The sequence below is a fragment of the Rhinoderma darwinii genome, chromosome 4 (assembly GCF_050947455.1).
Source record: "Rhinoderma darwinii isolate aRhiDar2 chromosome 4, aRhiDar2.hap1, whole genome shotgun sequence".
Taxonomy (NCBI): domain Eukaryota; kingdom Metazoa; phylum Chordata; class Amphibia; order Anura; family Rhinodermatidae; genus Rhinoderma; species Rhinoderma darwinii.
This window is the reverse complement of record NC_134690.1, coordinates 389155275-389179797: the sequence shown is the minus strand read 5'-3', so window position 1 is coordinate 389179797 and position 24523 is coordinate 389155275. Positions and strand designations below refer to the sequence as shown.

At 42.7% G+C, this 24523-nt stretch overlaps 1 protein-coding gene across 6 annotated transcripts in view; it reads right to left on the bottom strand.

Annotated features, from left to right (window-relative positions):
* The window catches only part of VASH2 (vasohibin 2), a 69493-nt gene that overhangs the window by 31302 nt on the left and 13668 nt on the right, over nucleotides 1-24523 (bottom strand). For 5 of the 6 annotated variants that reach the window (XM_075863322.1, XM_075863318.1, XM_075863317.1 and 2 more), the window contains 3 exons: nucleotides 17422-17510; nucleotides 8662-8718; nucleotides 7595-7669 (listed from right to left, as the gene is read on the bottom strand). In XM_075863322.1, the coding sequence (XP_075719437.1) occupies nucleotides 7595-7669; nucleotides 8662-8718; nucleotides 17422-17510 (221 nt within the window). The remainder of the gene's footprint in view (nucleotides 1-7594; nucleotides 7670-8661; nucleotides 8719-17421; nucleotides 17511-24523) is intronic. The other variant, XM_075863320.1, reaches the window with a different exon arrangement.

Genomic DNA, 24523 nt, shown 5'->3' with positions numbered 1-24523 from the left:
TGAAAATAAGATTATCTGCCGTTTCTTGTAAGATTTAACCAAACTGCATTCAATGCTGCCTAAGGCCCCATGCACACGACCGTGCCCGCAATCGCGGCCACGGCCGGCCGCTGACTGACAGCTGCATTTTCGGGCCGTGCTCCCACACAAAGTATGGGAGCATGGCCCGCAAAATGCGAAAGAACGGACATGTTCCATAATTCCCGGAACATTTCCACGGCACTGACACCCTTCCGTAGTGCTACGGAAAGGTGTCAGTGTTCAATGAAAGTGAATGGCTCCGTTTTTGCGGACCGCAATTGCGGTCCGCAAAAACGGAGGTTTTTTGCGGTCGTGTGCATGGGGCCTAAAAGAAACACAAAGCCTCAAAGAACATTCGTTAGCCACTCCCCAGCCTTAAATGGCTGATAACAGGGAATAATAGATTGAATTTAACGCCACAGCAAATGGAGGTACAGTAAGGCCTCATGAACACGACCGTGCATTGCGGTTCGCATACTATCTGCAATTGCGGAGCCGCCATTGCGAATAGTATAGGACACATTTTATTCTATGGGCAATGCACACGACCGTGGTTATCCACAGGATAGGGTCAGAAACGTCAGACAGATGCGGGTCCCACCTCTGGGACTCACACCTATCTCTAGAACGGTGTCCCTAAACCCTGTTCTGCAGCTCTGTGTTGCGGCAGAAGGAGAATTCCTACCATGACATAGGAAACAGCGGAGCTTGCGGAGCTCGTGGAGCTACGCCGTTTCCGTAAGTCCCATAGAACTGAATGGTAGTTAACGGAAACAGTGTAGCTCACATGCTATGCTGCTTCCGTAACTGCCATTCACCACTATGGGACTTACGCAAACAGCGTAGCTCAGCGAGCTACGCTTTTTTCATAACTCCTGAGGTAGAACGGGGTTTAAGGGGCCCCGTTTTAAAGATAGATGTAGGTCCCAGAGGTGGGACCCGCATCTATCTGACATTTATGACATATCCTGTGGATGTGATAAATGTCATTTATGGGAAAACTCCTTTAAATCTAAAAGTAAAAGTCACACTGATTCATTGGAAATATAAAAGCAGCATATTGGCCGGCATAGTGCCAAAAGGGAAACCGGTAGTTTGGAAATCATCAGAATAAGCTTCTCCAGAAGAGTCCGGGATATGTGACCCTACTCCTTTTAAGGGTATGTGCACACACACTAATTACGTCAGTTATTGACGGACGTATTTCGGCCGCAAGTACCGGACCGAACAAAGTGCAGGGTGCCGGGCTCCTAGGATCATACTTATGTACGATGCTAGGAGTCCCTGCCTCGCTGCCGGACAACTCTCCCGTACTGAAAACATGATTACAGTACGGGAAAGTTGTCCTGCAGCGAGGCAGGTACTCCTAGCTTCGTACATAAGTATGATGCTAGGAGCCCGGCTCCCTGCACGGAGTTCGGTCCGGTACTTGCGGCCGAAATATGTCCGTCAATTACGGACGTAATTAGTGTGTGTGCACATACCCTTAGGGATAACATATTTATTATTATTTAGAAATGTTGTCCACTTTGGACAATATAATTTTGTTTGAGGGATCCCTTGAAAGTAAGTTAATCAAAAGATGTCCTGCTCCAAGGATCAGCTGTAATCTTTGCAGGAAGTGTTCAATTCCCCTGCAGTGCCTCCACAGGGGAAATTAAGCATTACGCTGAGATTATCAATGGGATGGATAGAGATAGAATCTTTGTGCTCATTCTCTGCCCGGGCTTATAGATGGGCGTCCTGAACGGGGGACCCCTCTCTATAACAGTAGAAATTACCATAGTCACAATAACTCTGCTCAATAAAATGTCGGTGGCTCCGTCCAGTAAGTGACCTGATTAAGATGACATTTCACTAATCTGCTCATCTCACATTTATCGTGCATTTCCTAGCAACAGCTAAGCTGTGTAACACATGACGGCGGCGGTGTCACCTGACAAGATTCCAGACGACGATGGACAGATCAGGATTCCATAGAAAGTTCTATAGCATAAGAGAATGGACTGTAAATACCACTGCAGTCTGAATAGATCATGGCCACATATATCCGGATTGTTCTGTGCATTAGGAGGACCCGGCCAGTAAGGCTGGTCACGGAGCGCAGGCTAAGGTGACGTCAGGAACGGCGCTTCTCCATATGGCACTGTAAGTTAAGACTTAAGCGGATCATACATGCCCAAATTAACCCCCAATATGAATTTACATAGAAGCGAAAATATGTTGTCGTCTTTCAAACAGAGGCCACAGCATCAAGAAAGACGGTAAAGTGAGGACTTAAAAACGCTCTCCCACAGGGATCCAGGTTATTACCGCTTCTCCATTACAGTGAATTTGGATAATTATTTTCTAGCAGAACAGTAAGCTAAAAAAAACAACAAAAATACCCACAAATCTCTGATCTCTAAACACAGCAATTAATGAACGGTTAATTATACTGCTAAAGAAAAAGGATTTGATGAGCTGCAGAACCGGGAGTATAAAAAGCTCCCATGCGAAAAAACTTCTACACAGTATTTATTTCGTAGACCGGAACTTAGTTCTCCAGTCTACCATGAACCATCAATCAAGCATTAAAAACTATTCTGCCCGGACTGGAATATAAATGTTACCCAAATGAATCGGTGCAATGCATGTTATTGTACTAGGAGCATGGAGAGAAGGGGCTGCCTGATACTGCTTATCTCCAGAGGCAACAAAGGAACAGACCGATTAAAAACCAATCTTATTCGTTAGTTTGTCAACAGATCCAATGTGTATGACCATCTATCTTTACAAACCAGGCCTTTTCCTTCTAGGGATATAGGATTCCTATGTATAGGATTCCTGGAATATTATTTGTATTTTCCAAAAAATTGTATGGGCCACCAAGTATCTGAAGCGGCATTTGACGCCACAAGTTCCTAAATCAGTGTGTCATTAGCATCCCATGATTGCGCTGTGCTGTTGGAGGATCTGATTCTTATACTATCCGACTTTTAGAGTGGGACGTAATACAACCAGTTTACTCGCATTAAAGACCGGTCATACGAACATAAGCACAGAAGTCACTGCCTAACACAAGGTCAGCACACTCCTCTACTGCGGCTATGGCCATTCAGATGATCCGATTAGCTAAAGGGTGTTCTAATCCCTCCTCCCCCAATTCATGACCCATGTTACATGCATGCCTGCCCTCACTAATCACACATAAAATGGTCACTGCCTTTGAAAAGATCATCCCACCCTTCTCCCACTCCAACATAACTATTGATACATGCAGGCCCATCAGCACTAATCACACAAGGACAGGTCACTGCCTAACACAAGATCAGCACACTACTCGCCTGCTGGTATCATTACCATGATCTGATTGGTTGCAGTTTCATCACTAAACTAATCACACATGGACAGGTCACTGTTTCAGTACAAAATCAGTAAACTCCTCTCCTTCTGCTAACGTCATCCCCATTTTCTGTTTGGCAGCAAGATACTGCTCATCACATAAAGTCATCTGCTCACTAACATAATTCTGAGTAGACTTCTCTTTGTAGAACATCTCCTAATAGTTCTTCATTTCCTGAAATACTCTGTGCTGCGAATACCCAAATTATCCAATTACCTACAGATCATTCGCTCTCCTCACATCAAAATGCATAGATGAATAGAAGGATGATATTTATCTGAACCTACGCTAATGTAATATTGCAAGGCTGCTATAATATAGTTTTTTTTGCACTCCCACAATGTAAGCTATTATTTGAAGACTCAGCAGATCGGACCCCCGCTGGGATCAGTCTGGGACATGCAATGGTTGTCCTTGTGAATAGGACACATTCTCTTGTCATGTCAGATATAGTCAAGTCATCATATTCTAAATACTCAGCAAGATTGTTCACGAACGTTTAATTGAAGGTGAGAAAGCTAGGAACCTAAAAGGAAACTGCACCCAATACATAAGCTGTAATTGCCTGTATAATCCATATAACAACATGATGCCTAAAATTTCCTGTGAGGAGTATATAGAGGGTGGATATGATCATATACTTATTCATAATAAACATTCTCCACATCAAATAGTGTAAATATGGTTCTAATAGGATATAAATATGAAACTCATCGTATAATATATGGTAAGACTATATGGTAATATACGTTCATTATTTTATTTTTGCTATTTGCACAGAGAAAAAACAAACTGGAAAAAAGGAAGTGTAAAAAATAAATAAAAAAAATATATATATCTGGAAACCATCAGCAAGCAGGTTAGCTGCTACGAGATCTTAAAAGTATTACCCATCTCTAATCAGAACTTTGCGCGCACAAGGCTGCACTGTTAGAAAGGGTATGTGGGTCTGATTGGCTTATTAACATCTTAAAGGGAGGTCTCTGATCGACATGAAAGGACAATGACTGCACCCCTTTATCAAAAATTAGGGACTGATCATAACTAACAGTAAACTGCTGAAATGTTTTTTTTTTTAACTGTATTAAACTCTTCTAGGTAGTCACATAAGCCACAAGTAGAATAAAAAATAGATCTATAGAAAGGAGGTAAAGCAGTAGATACCTCCATGTTGACAGTTTCCATGTAGTAACAGATATTTTTTTTGTACACTGAAAACAGCAACAAAGGTAATAAAGAGAGATTACAAAGATACTGAATTTTATATTCGAGGACTATAGAGCTAATGTTAGACAATCATCGAGCTCCACTTACTAGTAAATGATACTCCAGGTGATGAACTATTTTAGTTAGAATTATCCTTTAAGATCTAGTTTTTTTGGAAGGCAAGCTGTGATTTCTAAGCAGAATTGGAACTTGAAATGATGTTTCTATGTAAACTCTTATAATAATGTAAACGCTTACAATGAGTACAGGTCATGACCCCATAATTACAGTCGGAGTGCCTCCATTCATCAGTTACCCCACTAATAGTGCCAGCAGAAAGTGTCTATGGCCAGCTTTATAGAGAATGTTTATCCCTATGACGGTGGTCTTCAACATGTGGCTCTTCAGCCGTTTCAAAATTATAAGGGTATGTGCACACACAAAATAAAAAAAAGTCTCAAACTACGGAGCGGTTTAAGGGAAAACAGCTCCTGATTTTCAGACTTTTTTTAATCAAAGTCGCGATTTCCACGGCCGTTTTTGGAGCAGTTTTTCTATAGAGTCAATGAAAAAAGTCTCCAAAAACGGCTCAAGAAGTGACATGCACTATTTACGAGGCGTTTTTTTTACGTGAATAGACAACTTAAAGTGAACGACCATCGTTGAACATCATTTGTTTTTTATTTCATTGATATAGGTCCAGCTGATTAATTTCTTCATATAGAAGTCGGAAATCCAATTCTTTCTGATAGAGAGCAGCAAATACCCGATATAGTCATGAAATAAATTCTGACTGCCTGCAACCACCACAAGGTGGAGCTTACTGCAGCCTGATTATTTACCGAACTCAATAATAAAATAGAACGCAAGAAGCTCATCAGCTCCCCCTAGAGGTAGTTGCAGGCAGCTAGAATATTATCATTTAGGTCTATTCAGGAGATTTGGTGCTCTGTATCAGAAAAATGGCGCATCGACCACTATAAAGATATATTAAGAAATGAACCTGCACAGAATGTTGGACTTTACAATGACATGATGATAGAAGGTGGATGTTCACTTTAAGGCCAGGTTCACACACTGCAGTTGACTCGGTATTATATATACAGTATATAAATCTTTCAAGCTGGAATAAAACAGCATCAGCCTTTGAACGTGTTCTCCGTGACCAAGTAAGGAATAGGAGAGAATCCCTCTGCAGATCTCTGCTTCATCCCAAACACTGTCCTGGCTCCTGCATTTGGGGTGACCTTAAATGACTGTCGCAGGAGGACGATCCTTGTTTAATGCACCGTATACCTGCTGCGCCATTACGAGAAGCCTCATTACTGAGGGACATCACATCCTGATGCTGGTAAATTATACTGCAGAACATGGTCTTACAATAACTGGGCATACAGAGCAAGTGAAGAAGGAACCTGCAGAATATTTTATATACGGAGTCTGTCAACAACTTCTTTAGATATAGGGGCAGCTGATTAGAAAAAGAGATTGGAATTTATAGAAAAATTTCCAATCACACATCAGTTAAAGGGGTTTCCACCCATAATATTGATAGGATTAGCCATTATTGTCTGACTCCTCTGTCCGCGGCGCCTTCAGCATTAACCCAAAACATGGTCAATGACACCTTCATTCTAGGTGGTGATCGCTGCCAACCTCACCAGGGACAGTGACCAGTGAATATTTTCTGGGCTCGTATATTCAACATATATTCCATACAATGGACTTGGTGTTATTTATGATTAGATAGATTAGATAGATAGATAAGATAGATGAGATGAGATAGATACTATCTATCTCTACATACCACATCTTTCTCTCTCTCTTTTTGGGCTTGTCCACACGTAGCGGAATTGCGGACGGAAAATACGCAGCAGAATACAGTAGCAGCAAAGTAGGGGACATTTAACAGATCTCATCCACACGCTGCATAAAATTTCTGACCAGAAATTGACCTGCAATGCGTATTTTTCAATTCCTACTCCGAAAAGTGGACTGAATTGCTGCGTCTTTCAGAGAAGATTTCACCATCTTCCAGAATTGAGAAAAACGCAGCAAAATACGCACCATTTTCTGCAGTAAAAAAAAATAATAAAAAAAAGAATCAGGAAATGGTGCGGTTTTTCCACAGCGGAAGTCCTGCTAGTTTCTGCGGAATTGCTGCAGAAATATTCTGGCGCAATTCCGTTATGTGTAAGGAATTGTACCGTAATATTATGTTGTCAATCTAATCACAAGAATGATGTCAGCAGCAGTAGTAGGAGAGTGTCGACATAGTGGGAAGCAGTGACTAGTCCACTCATGTGATTACAAGGACAAAGCTACAGGTGACCGGGGCTGTATCATTTACTGGTAGGGGCAGAATACCCAGAGCCAATGAGATTAAAGTGTACCTCCAACAATAAAGAATTTTCCGTAAAGCCGGTAGAGGTGTATGGAGACGGGAGTTGGAGGAGGAAGCAGGAGACTAGCAGCTATGATGTCTCCCACACACAGCAAACAGAGGAGATCCTACTCCGCTATCTCTCACTCACAAGCAGCAGCAGCACGGAGGACATTATACAGCAGTATGGAGTAGTATAGCTGTGGATCCAGCACCAAGGTGAGAATAAAACACTTACTAGAGCCAGCAGCGTCTATATGTGTGTCTATGCCTATATCTCTCAATATCCTTCCCCCCCCCCACCCTCTCCATAGACTTCTATGGGCAACTGCAACCTAATTTCTCCATGAAGCTGATAATCTGTCTTCTCTCTGCTGTACAGATTTAATCAGTGAGTGAACAGCTAAAAAGGAAGGGGGTAAGGAGAAACAGCAGCAGAAGAAGAGTGCACTGAACTTGTAAGAGACAGTGACCTGTCTATGCATGTTGTCTGACTATGCATATTAGTGACGTGGAGCCAGGATTACCTTTTGCATATAACTACTACAGATATTTCCCAGTGATGACATCAGAGACTGTATACTACTATGAAAGGATACATTCCCAGGATTACAGCTTCTAAACACTTAATAGGCAAGGATTCCCTGGTCATCTCCCGAGCAGTCTCCATTAACCTAGAAGAGAGAGTCACATATGTATATACACAATCTTCCTGGCTGAGAGGTCTAGACAGATTGTATCAACATGTGTCACGAGAGGCGTCCAACAACCCTCTACACTTGGGGATTCCCATTATAAACAAGTCTTTGTATGACTGGGAGCCTCTGCTGTCAGCTGGCTGCAGACAAGTCACAAGAATCATCTGCTAACGAAAAACAGGTCTGTGCTTTCTCATAGCCTGCGAGGAACAGGTCAGGAATGAATCAAGACGTTAGACAAGGTATTATAAGATGCTGTGAGCTGAAGGCTCCTGGTCAGCTGAATATAAGGAAAAAAAATTATATAAAAAACTGCACACAGAAAGATCTGCCCTAGTCCGACCACTATCAGGACCGTGATTGTCAAAGAGGATCTGTGGGCTCCCCTGACATGTCTGTTTTCGTAAATACTTGTATTCACATACAATTCTGGAAAATCTTTATTAGAGATCTGCGTTGTGATGTCCCTCTGTTGTTCTTCCTGGAAAATGTATAAATAAATTTAGAACTGGGTTTTACTATTTTTTTTGTCAACGGGGTGTATCTCTACTGATACAGCCTAATCAGTGCTGACAGTGTCAGATAGTCTAGGGATGCCCTATATTCCCTAAGGTAATAATAAAGCCCAGTTTTAAGTTTATCACTATATTTCCAGGAGGAATAACAGAGGAATGACAAAATACAGAGCTCTAGAAAAAAAAATAAAAAAAATGATGCTTTAAAATGGCTTTTTTTTCGGAGGAATGCAAGTATTTACTAAAACAGACATGTCGGGAGAGGGGACAGGCCCTCTTTAACAATGAGGGTCCTGATAGTGGTCAGACTGGGGAAGAAACACAAATCGCCACACCAAAGCAGAGTGTTCACACATGAAATAATTCTATGACAAACAAAATTTTCATAGATTGTAATTGGCAAAGCATTCTGGAAAGAACCCAAGCAGATGTTAAAAATAATAAAATTCATACCCACTGAGCGGTCTGGTCTTTCTAATTTCAAAGAACTGTGTTCCGGTGTGGTTGTATCTGAATTTCTGACATTAAGGAGAAATAACTAAAATTCAGGTAAAACGGCAAGATCAAAGTAAGAAAATGTTACATTATTACCACAACAGAATAGTTGCAGACCTTTTGACCTGTAAATCTAACACTATGACAACTCTTCATGTCTGCGCTCCAAACTGGTTCAGCCTGGTCATAGGAACACTGTGTGGATACAAATCAACATCCACATCAATGTCCACAGTCGCTGGCTTGAAAAATGGTGTATAGGTGTAATTTGAATCGAAACATAGTTCCTGTGATAACAATAAACCGACAGAACAAAAAAAAGTGTTTTCATAGGGACACAGGAGCGGAGCAGCTTTCATATAAACCACTGGACCTTTTGTGCAACATTTAGGGTATGTTCACACGACAGCGTCCGTAACGGCTGAAATTACGGGGATGTTTCCGCCTGAAAACATCCCCGTAATTTCAGCCGTAACGGCATGTGCAGGCGCTTGAACGCCGCGTCCATTACGGACGTAATGGGCGCTGCTTTTCATTGGAGTCAATGAATAACGGCTCCAATTACGCCCAAAGAAGTGACAGGTCACTTCTTTGACGCGGGCGTCTATTTACGCGCCGTCATTTGACAGCGGCACGTAAATATACGCCTCGTGTGAACAGACAAACGTCTGCCCATTGCTTTCAATGGGCAGATGTTTGTCAACGCTATTGAGGCGCTATTTCCGGACGTAATTCGGGGCAAAAACGCCCGAATTACGTCCGTAATTAGTGCGTGTGAACATACCCTTAAGATCTTTTTTTAAACTGCAGTATATCCACACAAAAATAAAATATTTACCTGTTGTAGCGGCTGCGTCAGTTCACAATTATTGTCAGCGACTCCTGTCGGCTACCTTTCTTCTTATTGTATTTAGCAGTAAGGCTATGTTCACACGCTTAGCAAAAAACGTCTGAAAATACGGAGCTGTTTTAAAGGGAAATCCGCTCCTGATCTTCATCCATTTTTTTTTTAGCAACTCGCGTTTTTCGCAGCGTTTCTTCCTGAACGGTTGTGGAGTTTTATTTCTATAGAGTCAATGAAAAACGGCTACAAAAACGGCTCAAGAAGTGACATGCACTTCTTTTCCGCGGCTGTTTTGAAAAACGGCCGCGTAAAAAAACGACATGTCGGAACAGAACGCCGTTTTTCCCATTTAAATCAATGGCTAGATGTTTGGAGGCGTTCTGCTCCCGATTTTTCGGCTGTTTACGGCCCGAAAAAAAGCCGTGTGAACATGCCCTAAAATGTGTCAGCATAAAATAGACATTATACTCTCTACTCCAGTGTTTCTTAAAAATCCAAGTACCCCCAACTGAGAGAAATTACATCAAAGCACCCCCAAAAAGCTATAATCATACACTGTGCTGCCCATTAAAAGCATGAGCACAGAGTGAGCGCCCCCTAGAGACATGGCGTCTACCCCTTGGGGTACATGTACCACAGGTAGAGAACCTAGGCTCTACACACAGTGGTCACTTTTTTATTTTACCCTGGCACCTTTTACACGGGCCAATAAATCGGGCAAATTAGCATTTACATGAGCGCTCGCTCCCCATCATTTCCCTGTGTAAACAGGGCAACGATCAGGCAATGAACGAGCAAATGCTCGTTCATTGAGTGATCTGCTCGTTTATGTGGCCATAAAAATGGTTTCTAGTCGGCAGCACATTTCCTTGTGTTAACGGGGAGACGTGCGGCCGACATGATGGAAATGTATGGGGACGTACGATCGTAGCAGTCGCTTGTCCCTATACATAACCAATCATTGCTCCTTGTGACTGGAGCAAACGAGTGCCGATCGATAAGCGGGCTCAATGATCGGCCCCCGTTTTAAGGGCCCATATCGGGCAGTGTAAAAGGACCTTAAGTGGGCTCAGCCTAATAGTTATGCTGTCACTGAAGATCAGGAAAGCATATTAGTGATCCCCTACTTGTCTTACTTCTGCCCCCCCCCCCCGCTCACGTTATGGTATATTAAGTTAGGGTGTGCAGCTAATTAGGTAAATGCAGACCCACGCTACAACCGGAAGATGACCACCACCTTGTAGGTTTGCCGTCAGTGAATGAGAACATTCTTGACATATGACGTCATACAGGATAAAGGCCTCATGAACACGACCGTAGCCATGTGCACGGCCGTGATTTTCGGGTCGGCCGGCAGCGGAGTGTCACCCGTGAGCCACCTGCAAACCACAAATTTCTTATGAGCCTGGGCCATGCACGGACCGTGGAAACCACAGTCGTGTGCATGGCCCCATAGGAATGAATGGGGCCGCAATTCTCCCGTGGATTTTCAGGGGAATTGCGGTCGCAAAAGCACGTTCGTGTGCATGGGGCCTAAGACCCTCTTCTATTAGCCTGAGTGAAGAGCTACTACAAAGAACGTCTCTTGCTCTGGCGGACTTGATGCAACCAACATTTAAATGTCTAAGGCTTAGGCTTCGTTCACATTTGCGTCAAGGTTCCGTCAGACCTTTCCGTTAGGGGAACCCACGAAAGGAAACCATAGCTTTCCGTTAGTATTACATTGATTTCAATGGTAACACTTCTGTTGCTAATGGTTTCCTTTTGTCTCCTTTCCGTAAAGGTTTCCGTTTTTTTGGCGGAATCAATAGCGTAGTCAACTGCATTATTGATTCCGCCAAAGAAACGGAGAGCTTAAGGAACAGAGATAACGGAAACCATTAGCAACGGAAGCATTACCATTGAAATCAATGTAATGCTAACGGAAAGCTATGGTTTCCATTTGCGGGTTCCTCTGACTGAAAGGTCTGATGGAACCCACGAGCGGAACCCCGACACAAATGTGAACGAAGCCTAAGTTCACACTTGCGTTGTATAATCCGTTACTCCTATCCATTTTTAGATCAGAATAAGGAAAAAGACGGATCAATTAAAAATCCAAAATGGCTGCAACCGGATTACAATCCGTTTTACATTGACCGAATGATAAAAAAATAACCCATCCGTTAAACATCCGTTTTTTTTGAACAGAGTAAAATTCCTGTACCTTGCACTTTTAGCTCGGTCAAAGAAAAGGATGATTAACATAACGGACACAAACGGTGCAATTAAAAATCCTATTCATTTCAATGCCATTTTTAACTGATCCGCTTTTAGATCAGAATAAGGATAAAAACGGATCAGAGTAACAGATTATACAACGCAAGTGTGAACTCAGCCTAATACTAGGCAATGTCGTTTATAACACACAACACACTGAAATAAACACTGCCATGTGGAGAGACGCTCCCGCCATAAGGAGACAGATACACAACACACACACATGGACTCCGCTCCAGTCACACCAACATGGAGCTCACGCGCCATCTGCTCACAGACGTACGAACAGCTTTCCTTTACAACCACTTCATAGTGAAACGATGACAATGCCATAAAAGCGAGGCGACATTAAAAGTGGTGACAATGACAAATATAGTCAATCCAGACAAAGACGACATTGTGCACCAGAAAACTATCAGTAAAGGACTTTTTCCACGAACAAAAAACATTTAGGCCTCATGCACATGACCGTAGCCATGTGCACGGCTGTGAGTTTCGGGTCGGCCGGCCACGGAGTGTCACCTGCAAATAAGACATGTCCGTTCTTTCTGCGGTCCGGGCTCCTGGGCCACGCACGGACCATGGAAACCACAGTCGTGTGCATGGCCCCATAGGAATGAATGGGGCCGCAATTCTCCCGTAGATTTTCGGGGGAATTGCGGCCGCAAAAGCACATTCGTGTGCATGGGGCCTAAGTCGTTTTCTTGTCTGGGCGATGGTTTAGTCTTATAGACAGTCATGAAGGAACCGTCTCATTGTCTACAATCGCTTTCGGAAGGGTGTAGATTTGCAAATGCGTAGACGGAAGGACACAAATAAAATCAACATGCAAATAATCCATTTCCATTATTACAATATTTCATTATTTTACCAAAAAGACTCTCCGTTCTGTTTACTTTACATCCGCACAAGATTCTAAGAAATCCCTAGTCCCTAAATCGCCCCTTTGAGTAGCGGGAATGTTCCCATAACATCCATCTCTGCAGGGAAATCTTAACTTCTTAAGGCTATGTTCACACGGGGTATTTTGCCGAGTTTTTTCACGCGGAAACCGCGTTGCAAAACTCGGCAAAAACGGCCCGAGAACGCCTCCCATTGATTTCAATGGGAGGCGTCGGCGTTTTTTTCCCCGCGAGCAGTAAAACTGCCTCGCGGGAAAAAGAAGCGACATGCCCTATCTTCGGGCGCTTCCGCCTCTGACCTCCCATTGACTTCAATGGGAGGCAGGAGAAAGCGTATTTCGCGCTGTTTTATGCCCGTGGCGCTCAATGGCCGCGGGCGAAAAACGGCGCGAAAATCGCCGCGAAAATCGGCGTGCAGGGAGAGGAAAATCTGCCTCAAAGTTCCAAACGGAATTTTGAGGCAGATATTCCTCCCCCAAAATACTCCGTGTGAACATAGCCTTAAAGGGTTTGTCTCATTAAAGACAACTCCTTTATTCTTCCAAGACCCCCAACAAACTGCTGATTTTGCCAGAAGAAGAATCAGCCAGCTATGCATTTCCCCTGCAGTGGCCACTACAGGGGAAATGTAGTATTACATGGTGGCAATTCAGATGATGTAAAATATTGATGGCTCGAGTCTGCCAGAAAAAGTCGCTGCTTTTTAGGGGCTCTGAAATTTGGAGATTGCTGCTTATAAGTACACAGGCGAATGTATTTATATTATGTGAAATACTTAACGCTTAATAAAAATCTCATTGTGGGATTAGAAAAATGTTAATGTTAATAAAAGAACAGAAATAAAACCATGCTTTTTATTACATATTAGTTACAAAACACCAAATAATATACATATATTTGATACTACCATATCCGTAACAATCCGTTTTTATAAAACAATAACATTATTTAAGCTAAATGGCGGAAAAAAGAAACTACGGAAAAATCACTTTCGGCATCTCCAGAAAATTTTAAATTCATACAAACTAATCACTAACATATATGCACCCAAAAATGGCACAACAAAAAGAAAGTACACAAGGTACTGCAATATACGAGGCCTCAAAAGCACATCGACCTAAAATTAGAATAGTTATGACCGTCAAAATGGCGATTATTTTGGACCACAAGGCCAAAAAACTCAGTTTTTGCCCGGAGTCACACTTTAAGTTGCTGCGTAGACCCATCAACAGCCTACGGGATGAGATGCAGACGCATAATACAGCCTGTGCTGGTCTAACTCCAAAGGTAAAGCTTTTTGATAAAACAATGGATTCCTACCAATAAAACTAACTTTTAAAACAATTATCACAAATGCTTTAAAAACTGTATTATTCTTTAGAAACAGCGCCACTTTTGTCCACAGGCTTGATTAGGTATTGCAGCTCTGTCACATTCAAGTGAATGGAGCTAAGCTGCATTACCAGATACATCCTATGGACAACAGTGGCGCTGTTTCTGGGAGGAAAAACAGACCCTTTTATCTAATCTCATACAACCCCTCATTTAGTTTGCCATGGATATTTTTTTAATGGATTCCGTATTAAGGAGCAGCTGGTATCCAGCAAGGAGGTCGGGCATGTGAAACAGCTGTAAGCTGGCATCTCCGCACTATCCCAGGCAGACCAAGTGACATGCCAAATCATGATAGAAGGCACTTGCCAGAGCAGCTTCTGGCACAAGAGCAAAACTATTCCAGTGACGAATGAGGTTGAGTGCGCAGCAATATGCCTCCTGTCTAACAGAGAAGAGCCGCCGCGTCCTCAGAAGGTGTGAACATGCCGATGCCAAAGCGGAAGAACTGCTACATATCACTCACAGGAGCCCTAAACCTAAAGACAGAGGCTTATAAAAGTGCCGCAACATTATAAGACGGGCTGCCAATATCAGGCATGTAATCATGTTTTCCGTACGGGACAGTAGTTCCGCAGCGAGGAAATGAAACCCAGCGTCGTACATAAATATGATGTTAGGAGCGCGGCTCCCTGCAGGGTGCTCGGTCTGGGCAATGCGTCCGACATACGGACCGTATACGATTGTGTGTGTGGGAGGCCTAGTGAAATGCATATTTATGTCTAAGGCTACATTCACACGAGCGCATCAGATTCACGCGCGTGAAAAACAACGTGTGAATCTGGTCCGCGTGTGTTGCGTTATGCATCAGTGTGCTTTGCGAGTGGCATGTGTTATTCACGCACTCGCAAAGCACATTTAAAAAAAATATATATTTTCAAGTGAATTGATGCGCAAATTATGTACCGCACACATGGTTTTCACGCACCCGTTGACTTCAATTTGCACGTAGGTGCGTGAAAACGAACCAATATAGGACATGCAGTGTGTTTCACGCAACGGACTCTCGCTGCGTGAAAACTCCTGCATGTGTGAAGGGCCCCATTGAAATCAATGTGTCTGTGTGCTGTGCGTGATTTCCATGCGCAGCACACAGATGTTTCGAGAGGGAGGAGAGGGAGGAGAGGGAGGAGAGGCTCATCTGTCCTGTGTGATGTATAAGATGAATAGATGGAGACTTCGTGGTTTTCTTATAATACCAGACACTGAGTTTTAGTATTTTAGATCAACAAACCTCGGGAGAGGAACAAAATCAAACAACTCCCAGCAATCTGCACGTGAAACATATGAACCAAACAAAGTAAAACCTCCTAAGGAACGACATCCATCTGTAAAGCCGTGGAGCCGGTCACAGAAAGGACAAGGAGGTTTGGGAGATTTCTAGTTACTGTCAATGAACCTCCAATTATCCCTATGGGGCTGCTGAACGCCATCTTCATCAGCCCCATAGAAATTAATGGAGCGGTGGCCGAGCATGCGCACTACCGCTCCATTTATATGGGGCTCCCACGGCAGAGTAAGCCTGTTCTCGGGATCAGTGGGTGTCCCAGCGGTCGGACCCCCACCGATCCTGTAGATAGGTGATATATATATTGATTATGGGAAAACCCCTTTAAATCAGTTTTTCTCAAGAGAAGTTGGGGGTGGGGTCGGCTTATGATGAGGCATCAACACTATAAAAGCAGCAAAGAACTCTGGGCCCAATCGTTCCAGCAGCTTGTTAGAGGAGTCTTGTGTCTTCTTAAGGTGGTCTGCACACGTTGCAGCTTTACATCTGCTCGCTACCAGCTCAGCACGTCTGTGACTTGCAAATACCTCCCAGCTGTTAATATAAATCACCAGCAGACGTATGCAATGTTTAACTTCTCCGCCTTAAAGTGACCCGAGGCTCAAACGTTCAGAAAGTAAAAGGACCAATTCATAACTGGTCGTCCAGAATCCCGGAGAAATGGCCACATCATTACATATCGCAGATCAATCTAATGTAGTCCAGTCACTGTGGTCAATATGACGGGGGACACTACCTGGCAGAAATCGAAAAAGCTCCAAAACTGCATTGATATGTAGCCATTTAAAGGGTAACTCAATTTTTTAAAACTTTTGACATGTCAGAAGTTTTGATTGGTGGTGGTCCGAGCACTGAGACCCCCACCGATTGCTAAAACGAAGCGTCATAAACGCTATGGTGAGTGCTGCGCCCACTTTGTTTCTGATCGGCACTTCTCTGAGCGGAGTACAGGATAAATAGAAAGTCTAGGAGTCCGTACACCGCTCGCTTGGCTTTCCGAGGGAAAACGATCAGAAACGAAACTGCACAGCACTCACCAGGGGGCTTCTGCCACTTCGTTTTAGCGATCGGTGGGGGTCTCTGTGCTCGGACCCCCACCAAGCAACATTTCAAACTGCTGGGAAACTCCAAAGCAATAACTACTGTATAGTTCATCCACTTACTGGATACAACTATGCAAACCCGCAATTACATAGTAGATATCAGAAGTGAATATAAATATATAGTAAAGATTGATACATATACATATATAGATATAAGGATATCACAGGCCTCTTATAAGAGCTTGTCTGCCTGTTTCCCCATGACAATACTTCCTGCTTAGCCAGATCACTGTTCTCATAGGGACTCATAGCAACTAATCAGGAACCAGCATTTACTTTTCTAGCAAGGGTAAGAAAATGAAAAAAAATATTTGACTGGTTGCTTTAAGACCCTATGATAACACTGAATCACCAGAACAGGAAGTGTTGTAACATTGACACAAGCAGAGAAGCTCTGGACCAGTCTCCAAAGTCAAGATGGAACCTACATATCTCTGGACTAGGGTCTCCCAAGCACTCTCATGCTTTCCCTGAAACACTGAGTGAGAAGCTGCAGCTGCATCCCCCTCTTCTCCCTCCTCTCGGTCTTCTATTTACTGTATTACACTAGCTGCCACTTGGAATCCATAAACACTACGTAATCAAACAGACCCCTAGTTGAGCTCTTATAACGAACTGCACTCAGAAACATCTTCTAGAATTTGATGAAGCAACCTGCATCAGACTGGTGCCTAGTTTGAACATGTCATCTCCCATATAAGTGTATAGTAGGACTTGCTTTGTACAGACACTGAACCAGTAAGCTATTGGAAGATGTGAAATCATACATACTGAGATCTAGCAGAAAGCCGGCAAAATTTTGAATGCAGCTTTGGATGTGAATGGAGAAAAGCAGAGAATTTACACACTTATTCAACAATATATGTAGATGTAATCTAGTATTCTTTTCAACTGTAAGTACATACAGATAGAACGTAAGAGAAAGGATACTGCAAAGTCTTCATATATCTCTGCACGGCTTGCAGCCACTCCGGGATGGACATGGACGCCTTGTAGTTTGGTACAGACGGCACTGAAGGCTGAAAGGAAAACCAGAATACAAATGATTGTGACGTCTTGTGGAATCTGACATGACATTTGTTTACATGTAACGAGACAATGTGAGAACTTTCCATATGGAACATAATATGTTTGTTACAAGATCGTAATCTTAATAGTGTCAGGATTTCCTTGTTATGCTACATAGATAATAGATAATTTCCTGAAAATCCACAGCAGATGTCGCATCAAAGATATGTTATAATATGCAACTCACTACAACATAGATGATATGAGGATGTAGCAGAGTGGAGTTTGTCACTTGGCACAACTCATGGCTAGAACATGTTGTATGGTCTGTGCTTTTCTATGAGATTGCAGGTAGAGGCCATATCACACAAAGTGATCGCCAATAAGCGACTGCAGAGTAGACCTGTTGTTACATTGGTTAACATGTTCGGCATAACATCGCTGATGGTCTTGTCCATTCACATGGGGTAATAGTTGTTACAAAAGCGCATTAAATATCTGGATCTGCATTGTGTAAACCGGACTTAAAGGAATAGTCCAATTTTGACAAGTTAATTTCTAAACGATGACCTTCTAGCAATCAGTTGATCGCCATGGGTCCGGAAGTTGTTGATCAGAGGTTATCGTGGGAGAAGATGCACATATCACCTGCAGCGGCCTCTGTAGGAGAAATGTGATATTACATACAAATACATGGTTCATGTACCATAGTAAAACCTGGTCGCACGGATTCAACAAGAGCTGAAGCTGCTTTGCAGTTGCTCTCCACTCTGGCTAATTGGGGAATGTCACAAGTTAGAGTCCCCCTTAATGATGTCCATATGCCCTATTAGAGCATATTACCAGGGGCTTTCCTAATGGGACAACCCCTTTAAAGGCACCCCATACCATACAGTTGATTTTACCGTGAGCAAGCCAGGGCCAGCCAGACATTTGCCATGTAGCGTCTACTGCAGGTAAAATGTAGTATTAAATGGCGGCCGTTCAAATGAGTAGCCATCCGTGCAATACATAGACGGCTTAAGTCCGCCAGAGAAGTAGCCACTCTCCATTCTGGCACTCAGAGGAGGGTCCCACGTACTAAGCGTGGATCCCCATCTATGACGTCCCCCTAATAGGGCTTATGGACAGGGGTTGTCTTCACGAGACAGCTCCTACATTCAAGTGTGGGAGGAAGTAGCTTGCTTTCTCCCACACATTGAATGTAGGAGGGAGGAAGTAGCTAGCTTCTCCTCTTACAGGTATCCTAGAACATAACTGCACGATAAGAAAGTTAAAACAAAGGCAGACATTTTATCATTCAGCCTGAGACACAGATCCTGAACAATTTTTGTCCAAATCTCTTGAACGCTTGAATTAAATTCTGAAATGACAATTGATTTTCCATCCATGTAATGGAGCAGTTGTTCTTGGTACAGTCCGAGCCTCCTGCAGAGACAACATATCGCAGGCAGGAAATGACACATACGAGATAAATGGGCTTTTCAGATTAATGGTGATGGGAGGCACCGCCGGCAGGCCGCACAGTCACAAGGTATGTTTTGGGAAAAGGAAGTCGCTGTCGTGTATTTCTCAGGAAAGAAGAGTCATTATTAGAGTTCAGAGGTCAAAAAAAAACAATTGTAGATTCAGATGAGAATTTTTTTATTTATTTTTATTTATTTAAATTAAATCCTTTACGCAGAAAGATGCAGCAGTGTGATCAGCACTTCATAGGTGCCGAGGAATTAATTATCACCTGAATACTGGCGTCAGCTCATATTATATCGTATGTTAACAACTACAACACAAAAAGGTCCTGGTTTCCTATGTGGGTATTAGATGCTGATTGACAATCACTGACGGCAGAAATAAGGGTCCATTCACACCAGGAGGTTATTGTATGGCTCTATGCTGCACTAAGACAGTCCAGTGTGAATGTAGCCTTACAATGCCCACAGGGGTTTGTCATCCAGCCTTCAATAAACCCCATATCAGGCCAGGGCTACACGGAGACTAAAAAACAGAGACAAACACTGGTCCCTGTTGCCGTCAGTGAATCACCAATGGCGTCACGACAGCGGCTCAGGCAAGAGAAGGGGCAATGTGGCCAACAGTTAAATTGCAGCCACTGTGGCTGGTACTCATACGGCAGGCACTGAGGCTGGCACTCGCACGGCAGGCACTGAGGCTGGCACTCGCACGGCAGGCACTGAGGCTGGCACTCGCACGGCAGGCACTGAGGCTGTCTCTATTATAAGGTCACTTTGGCTAATGAGGATCAGCAGTCATGAACGCTATTTAAAGGGCAGCAGATGGGATGATTTTAGGGCACTGTCTATATATTAACGGCCAGGGCATTTGTCTGGAAATAGTGATCTGTAGCATCTGACTGGCACAGTATGTATTCACACACAGCAGATTAGCTGCAGGTTTTCAGTGCAGAAACCGGAACAAAAAAAGTTTTAACTTATTGATAAGCAATTTGTCAAATCTGCATTGAAATCTGTGACAAAATCTTCATACAACTCACATAGATTTCATGCCAAAGTCCTAAACCTAAAATATTACACCAAACAGATACTATATAAAGTGATGGAAATTTCACGTGTGCACGAAGAGAACGCTCAATGGACAGGATTTAAGATAGATAGATAGATCTGGGTGTATGTGCAGCCTAGGTTCCCATCTCAGAGGTCGCCTTGTCGTGGCAGGTGGGCTCACACAATTTGATAAAAATGTGCGCTATGAACCTCCCTATTGTAAGTAGATATAGCAGTAATGCATACTTATTTATATTTAGTGGCTTAGGTGGTATTAGTGTTCGAAGTGTGCTGTCGCCATTTTTTTGTGCTAGATAGATAGATGTGTACATTCTCTGAGTCCAGATACCAGTGCCCCCTTTTCTGTACATTAGGAGGAGGGAAAGTCAGCAGAATCCTGCACATGGAAACCCTCCGGATAGATCACGCCTTACATTGTGGTCAGGATATGAAGCCAGTTTCCAGCACATTGCTGCCTGCCGTGACCTCTCACACATCTCCCTGCAGTCACTGAGATCATATTTCCACCCGACATGTGGTGGACACCTGGTCAATAGGAAAACAAAAGTAGAATATATATTCCAAAAATACAGAAGTGCCCCATCGGTGATCGGTGGGGTCCCGGAGGGCGGACTCCCAATTTATCCAGTGAATAGGTGAAAAATGCTTTAGGCTGAATACCCCTTTATATCATCCTCTTCGGTTTAATCTGTTTCTTAATATCGCTGCGACTACAGATCACATTGGGGTCGTCACTCCAATTGGCTGTTCAGAAATCCCAAGGAGCAGGGTATAAGCAGCAGATTTGCCATTCAGGGGTCTGGGAAGTTGTGATGGCGGCCACATTCCTTGTCTACCAACTCTTCCAAAAACAGATATTTTATTAAAAAATGTCTGATATTTATTTGCATTTTGTGGGGAAATTAGTAAATAATCTAATACTAAATGAGTGACATTGAATCCGTGCAGCAAACACCACAAATTCCCACCAAGAACGGCCCCATCTTCATGTCCAGCACTTGTGTGTAATGTGATTTCTGCCACCAGCTGCTACTGGAGAGTCACAATTCTATTATAACCCCCAACATCACAGTCTGGTCTCTGATCTGAGATTATATATATATATAGTAATGATTCTGACGATCCGCACCTGTCTCCCTTCTGGTTGGGTGGGTGGTTTAAAAAAAAAAAGACTGGTCCAATCTCCTGACATGTCGGTTTTAGGAAATACATCCCCAGAAGATAACTCTGGAGCATCTTTTCTTAGAACTCTGCATTTTGCCGTTCCTCTGTTATTCCTCCTGGAAATGTATAACTAAATTGACTACTTTTTACCAACGTTACTATTCCCTTGTCAATAGGATGTGTCCTTACAGACTATCTAATTTGTATGGGGTGCTCCTGATTCTACCCTGACGACGTATGTCAGGGAAATAAAGATCAGCATGTTGGATTTCAACATGCATGATCCTTTGTTCTCATAGCGATAAGCCGCTGGCAGAGGTGTCTAGCACGGACTTATTCCCCTATCCCCATCGAAAACACATGATGGCTCAAACCAAGACCAGTATGCATGTGTATGGGAGGGGAGATCAGGAGGAATAGCGGATGGCCAAACCAGCTACGTAGAATTTATGGCCACATTTACACTGTCCAATTATTGCTGACAGTCAGTGTGTGGGGACACACCCTATTGGCAAGGTGAATGATAACACCCAGTTGTTAATTTATTGATAATATTCCAGGAGGAATAACAGAGGAATGACACAACATAGGGTTCTAAGAACAGATGTTCCAGAACTGTTAATTCATGGGAAAGGCAAGGATTTACTAAAAGAGTAAGTAGTGGAAATGTCCTCTTTAACTATTAACACATAAAAATAAAAACTAAATAATTTCATTTTAGAATACCCCCATACCCAAAAAATAAAATGTATTGGGATTATTTGTATATGCACCAGACCAGAAAGTAACAAGCTAGACTTCACACCGCAGTTCTCTTCTCTGTGTGCACACTCCCCTGTATGGTCTATTGTGTATGCCTGCCTATCTAGTCTCCAGCAGTAGTACAGAGCTGTCGTTTGTTCATTATAATCCAAAACTCAAAAGAAAAAGACCTTTCTGGGGAGACATGTTAATAATTCACTATTTATAGTGAGAAGACTATGCTTTGGGTCCACCTGCTCATTGTTTCAGGAATACACATGGCATTTCCCAGCAAACAGGAAGACACATTGTATTACTCATTGATTTCAAAGGCAACATACGCCAGAAAAGATTGAAAATAATCCGGGCAACATCTATTATAAGTGATTCATAGATGTGTGGCATCAATATCATATATACGCTCACTGTGTCATATTGTGGCTATGAGAGAGGATCAGAAACCCAAACAGGACGGGTCCAACAAAACAGGGAGTCAAGAGACAGACAGATGACGGCATTAATATACTTAGACACAGAAGACTGCTAAGCTGTGTGTATTCAGTTATAACGTATCAGCAAAACTAAATATATAACACTGGAGATAACCGTCCTGGTTTTCCTATGTATACTATTTAGTTCAATATAGACAGATTTGCAAGTCTCCTGCCGTGTGCACTTTAAACCCAAAAATGCCCCACTCCCAAAATTAAAAATCCATGTGTACCTTGTGTGGGAACTACTCACAGCAATAGTGAAGAATTGTTTTTTACTTTACCAACATTTCTCACTGTGTGGTCTCTACAATGATCAGACATAAAAGAAGCTGGCTTCTCTCTCTCCCAGCAGGAAGTGCCAGCATAAGGTCAAGCGCCAAGTCAATCAGTTCCATGTAGAAAACCCCAAATACAAAATTAGATTGTTTTTGGGGTGTCCATATATAAAAGCACCACTGCATGTCTGAATGGCTTTGCTCACACCTATCAGGTTTTGTATCAGTTTCCACTGCCTTAAAAAAAACTTGGCTGGATATGAGCAGATCCTCCCCATCTGGACCTCCATTGATATCAATAGACGAAGATATAGAAAAAGTTGAGAGGAATTGACTATAAGGCCCTGTTCAACTTCACACTGAGTTTTTTTGCCGCGGATTTGTCACGGAAACAACCACGGCAAAAAACGTCCGAAATTGCCTCCTATTGATTTCAATGGGAGGTGGAGGCGTTTTTTTCCCACGAGAAAAAAAAAACACTCGCAGGAAAAAGAAGCGACATCTTGAGCCCTATCTTGAGACGTCTTCCGCCTCAAAAACCCCATTGAAATCAATTGGAGACGGAAATAAATGCGTTTGACACTTTTTGCCGTGATTTCTGACGCGGCATTCGGCAAAAAACGCTCGCGGTTCTTTCCTCTGTCTGGTGCAAAACCACGTAAAAAAAAAAAAAAGAGCTGATTTTTCCAGGCAGAATTTTCTGCCTGCAAAAACCTCTGTGTGAACACACCCTTAAGGCCCCGTTCACACCAAACGTTGAGGTGCGTCTGAAAGCAGCGGCTTTAATACATGCATTTTTTCTGCAGTTACTGTTAAAGCTCTAGTTCTAGAAAATGTATTTAGAATTGGGTACAAGATTTTTTTTTGTAGTTATAATTAACAGAAATTAGTGTAGGGAAGGGAAGCTTCCCAATTAGTCGGAGCAAAGAGCAGCTGTAAATTGTGTCTCTCACTGGAGGACCCAGTCCGTCTGCACATTACACAGACAACCAATTAATTTCAATGAGAACCATGTAATACTTTATTTCCCCTGTGGGAGTGCTGTAGAGAAATTGAGCACTTGCTGGCTGGTACCCCCACAGATTACAGCTGACTGCTGGGGTTTTTTCTAACAAAAAGGGATTGTAAAAAGCTTATGAATTCCATCCAACGCAAATCAGTTCCATCTGGTGAAACATTTACTAGACACACAACAAACTCTTCCAGCTCCTGGTTTATAATCCCCCCACTCAGTGAAGTAGAATTCAGGGGGTCGCATACCACTAAGCCCCCCGATGTGAGTGCAGTTCTGGACAGTGCTCCCTTCATACTGCACAGTCCAAAGAAATTCATCTGAACAGTAAAAGTGGTGAACAGCAACGTCAAATTCTTAGTACCCACTTGTTTAACCCTTTATTGGAACTCTTTAGATTCCCCCGTATGTCTCAATAAACTTCATGTTTAGCATTGGCTATAGGGTCAATGAATGTAAAATCCGGCATCTTAGTAATATATCTTCACTATCAATTTTGACGTTTTCACTTCATTGTAATCTGAGCAGTGTAAGAATAAAAATACTACCTGGAGACCATTAACAAGCTGCTGTTGATGGATCTCTGATTCTTATGTGTCTCTATTTAGTAAGTTTATCGTGGTTTTCTACTGTAAAAGTGGGTGGCTATTTGATATCTCCTGCAGCCCTGATCATTAACACATACATTTTCATATTTTAATCCAACTATTTTTGGATGTTCATATGTTTATAATCATTCATGTAATCAGCAGCTAGCCTCCTTAGGCTCTGCTCACACCTCCTTACTGACAGTTT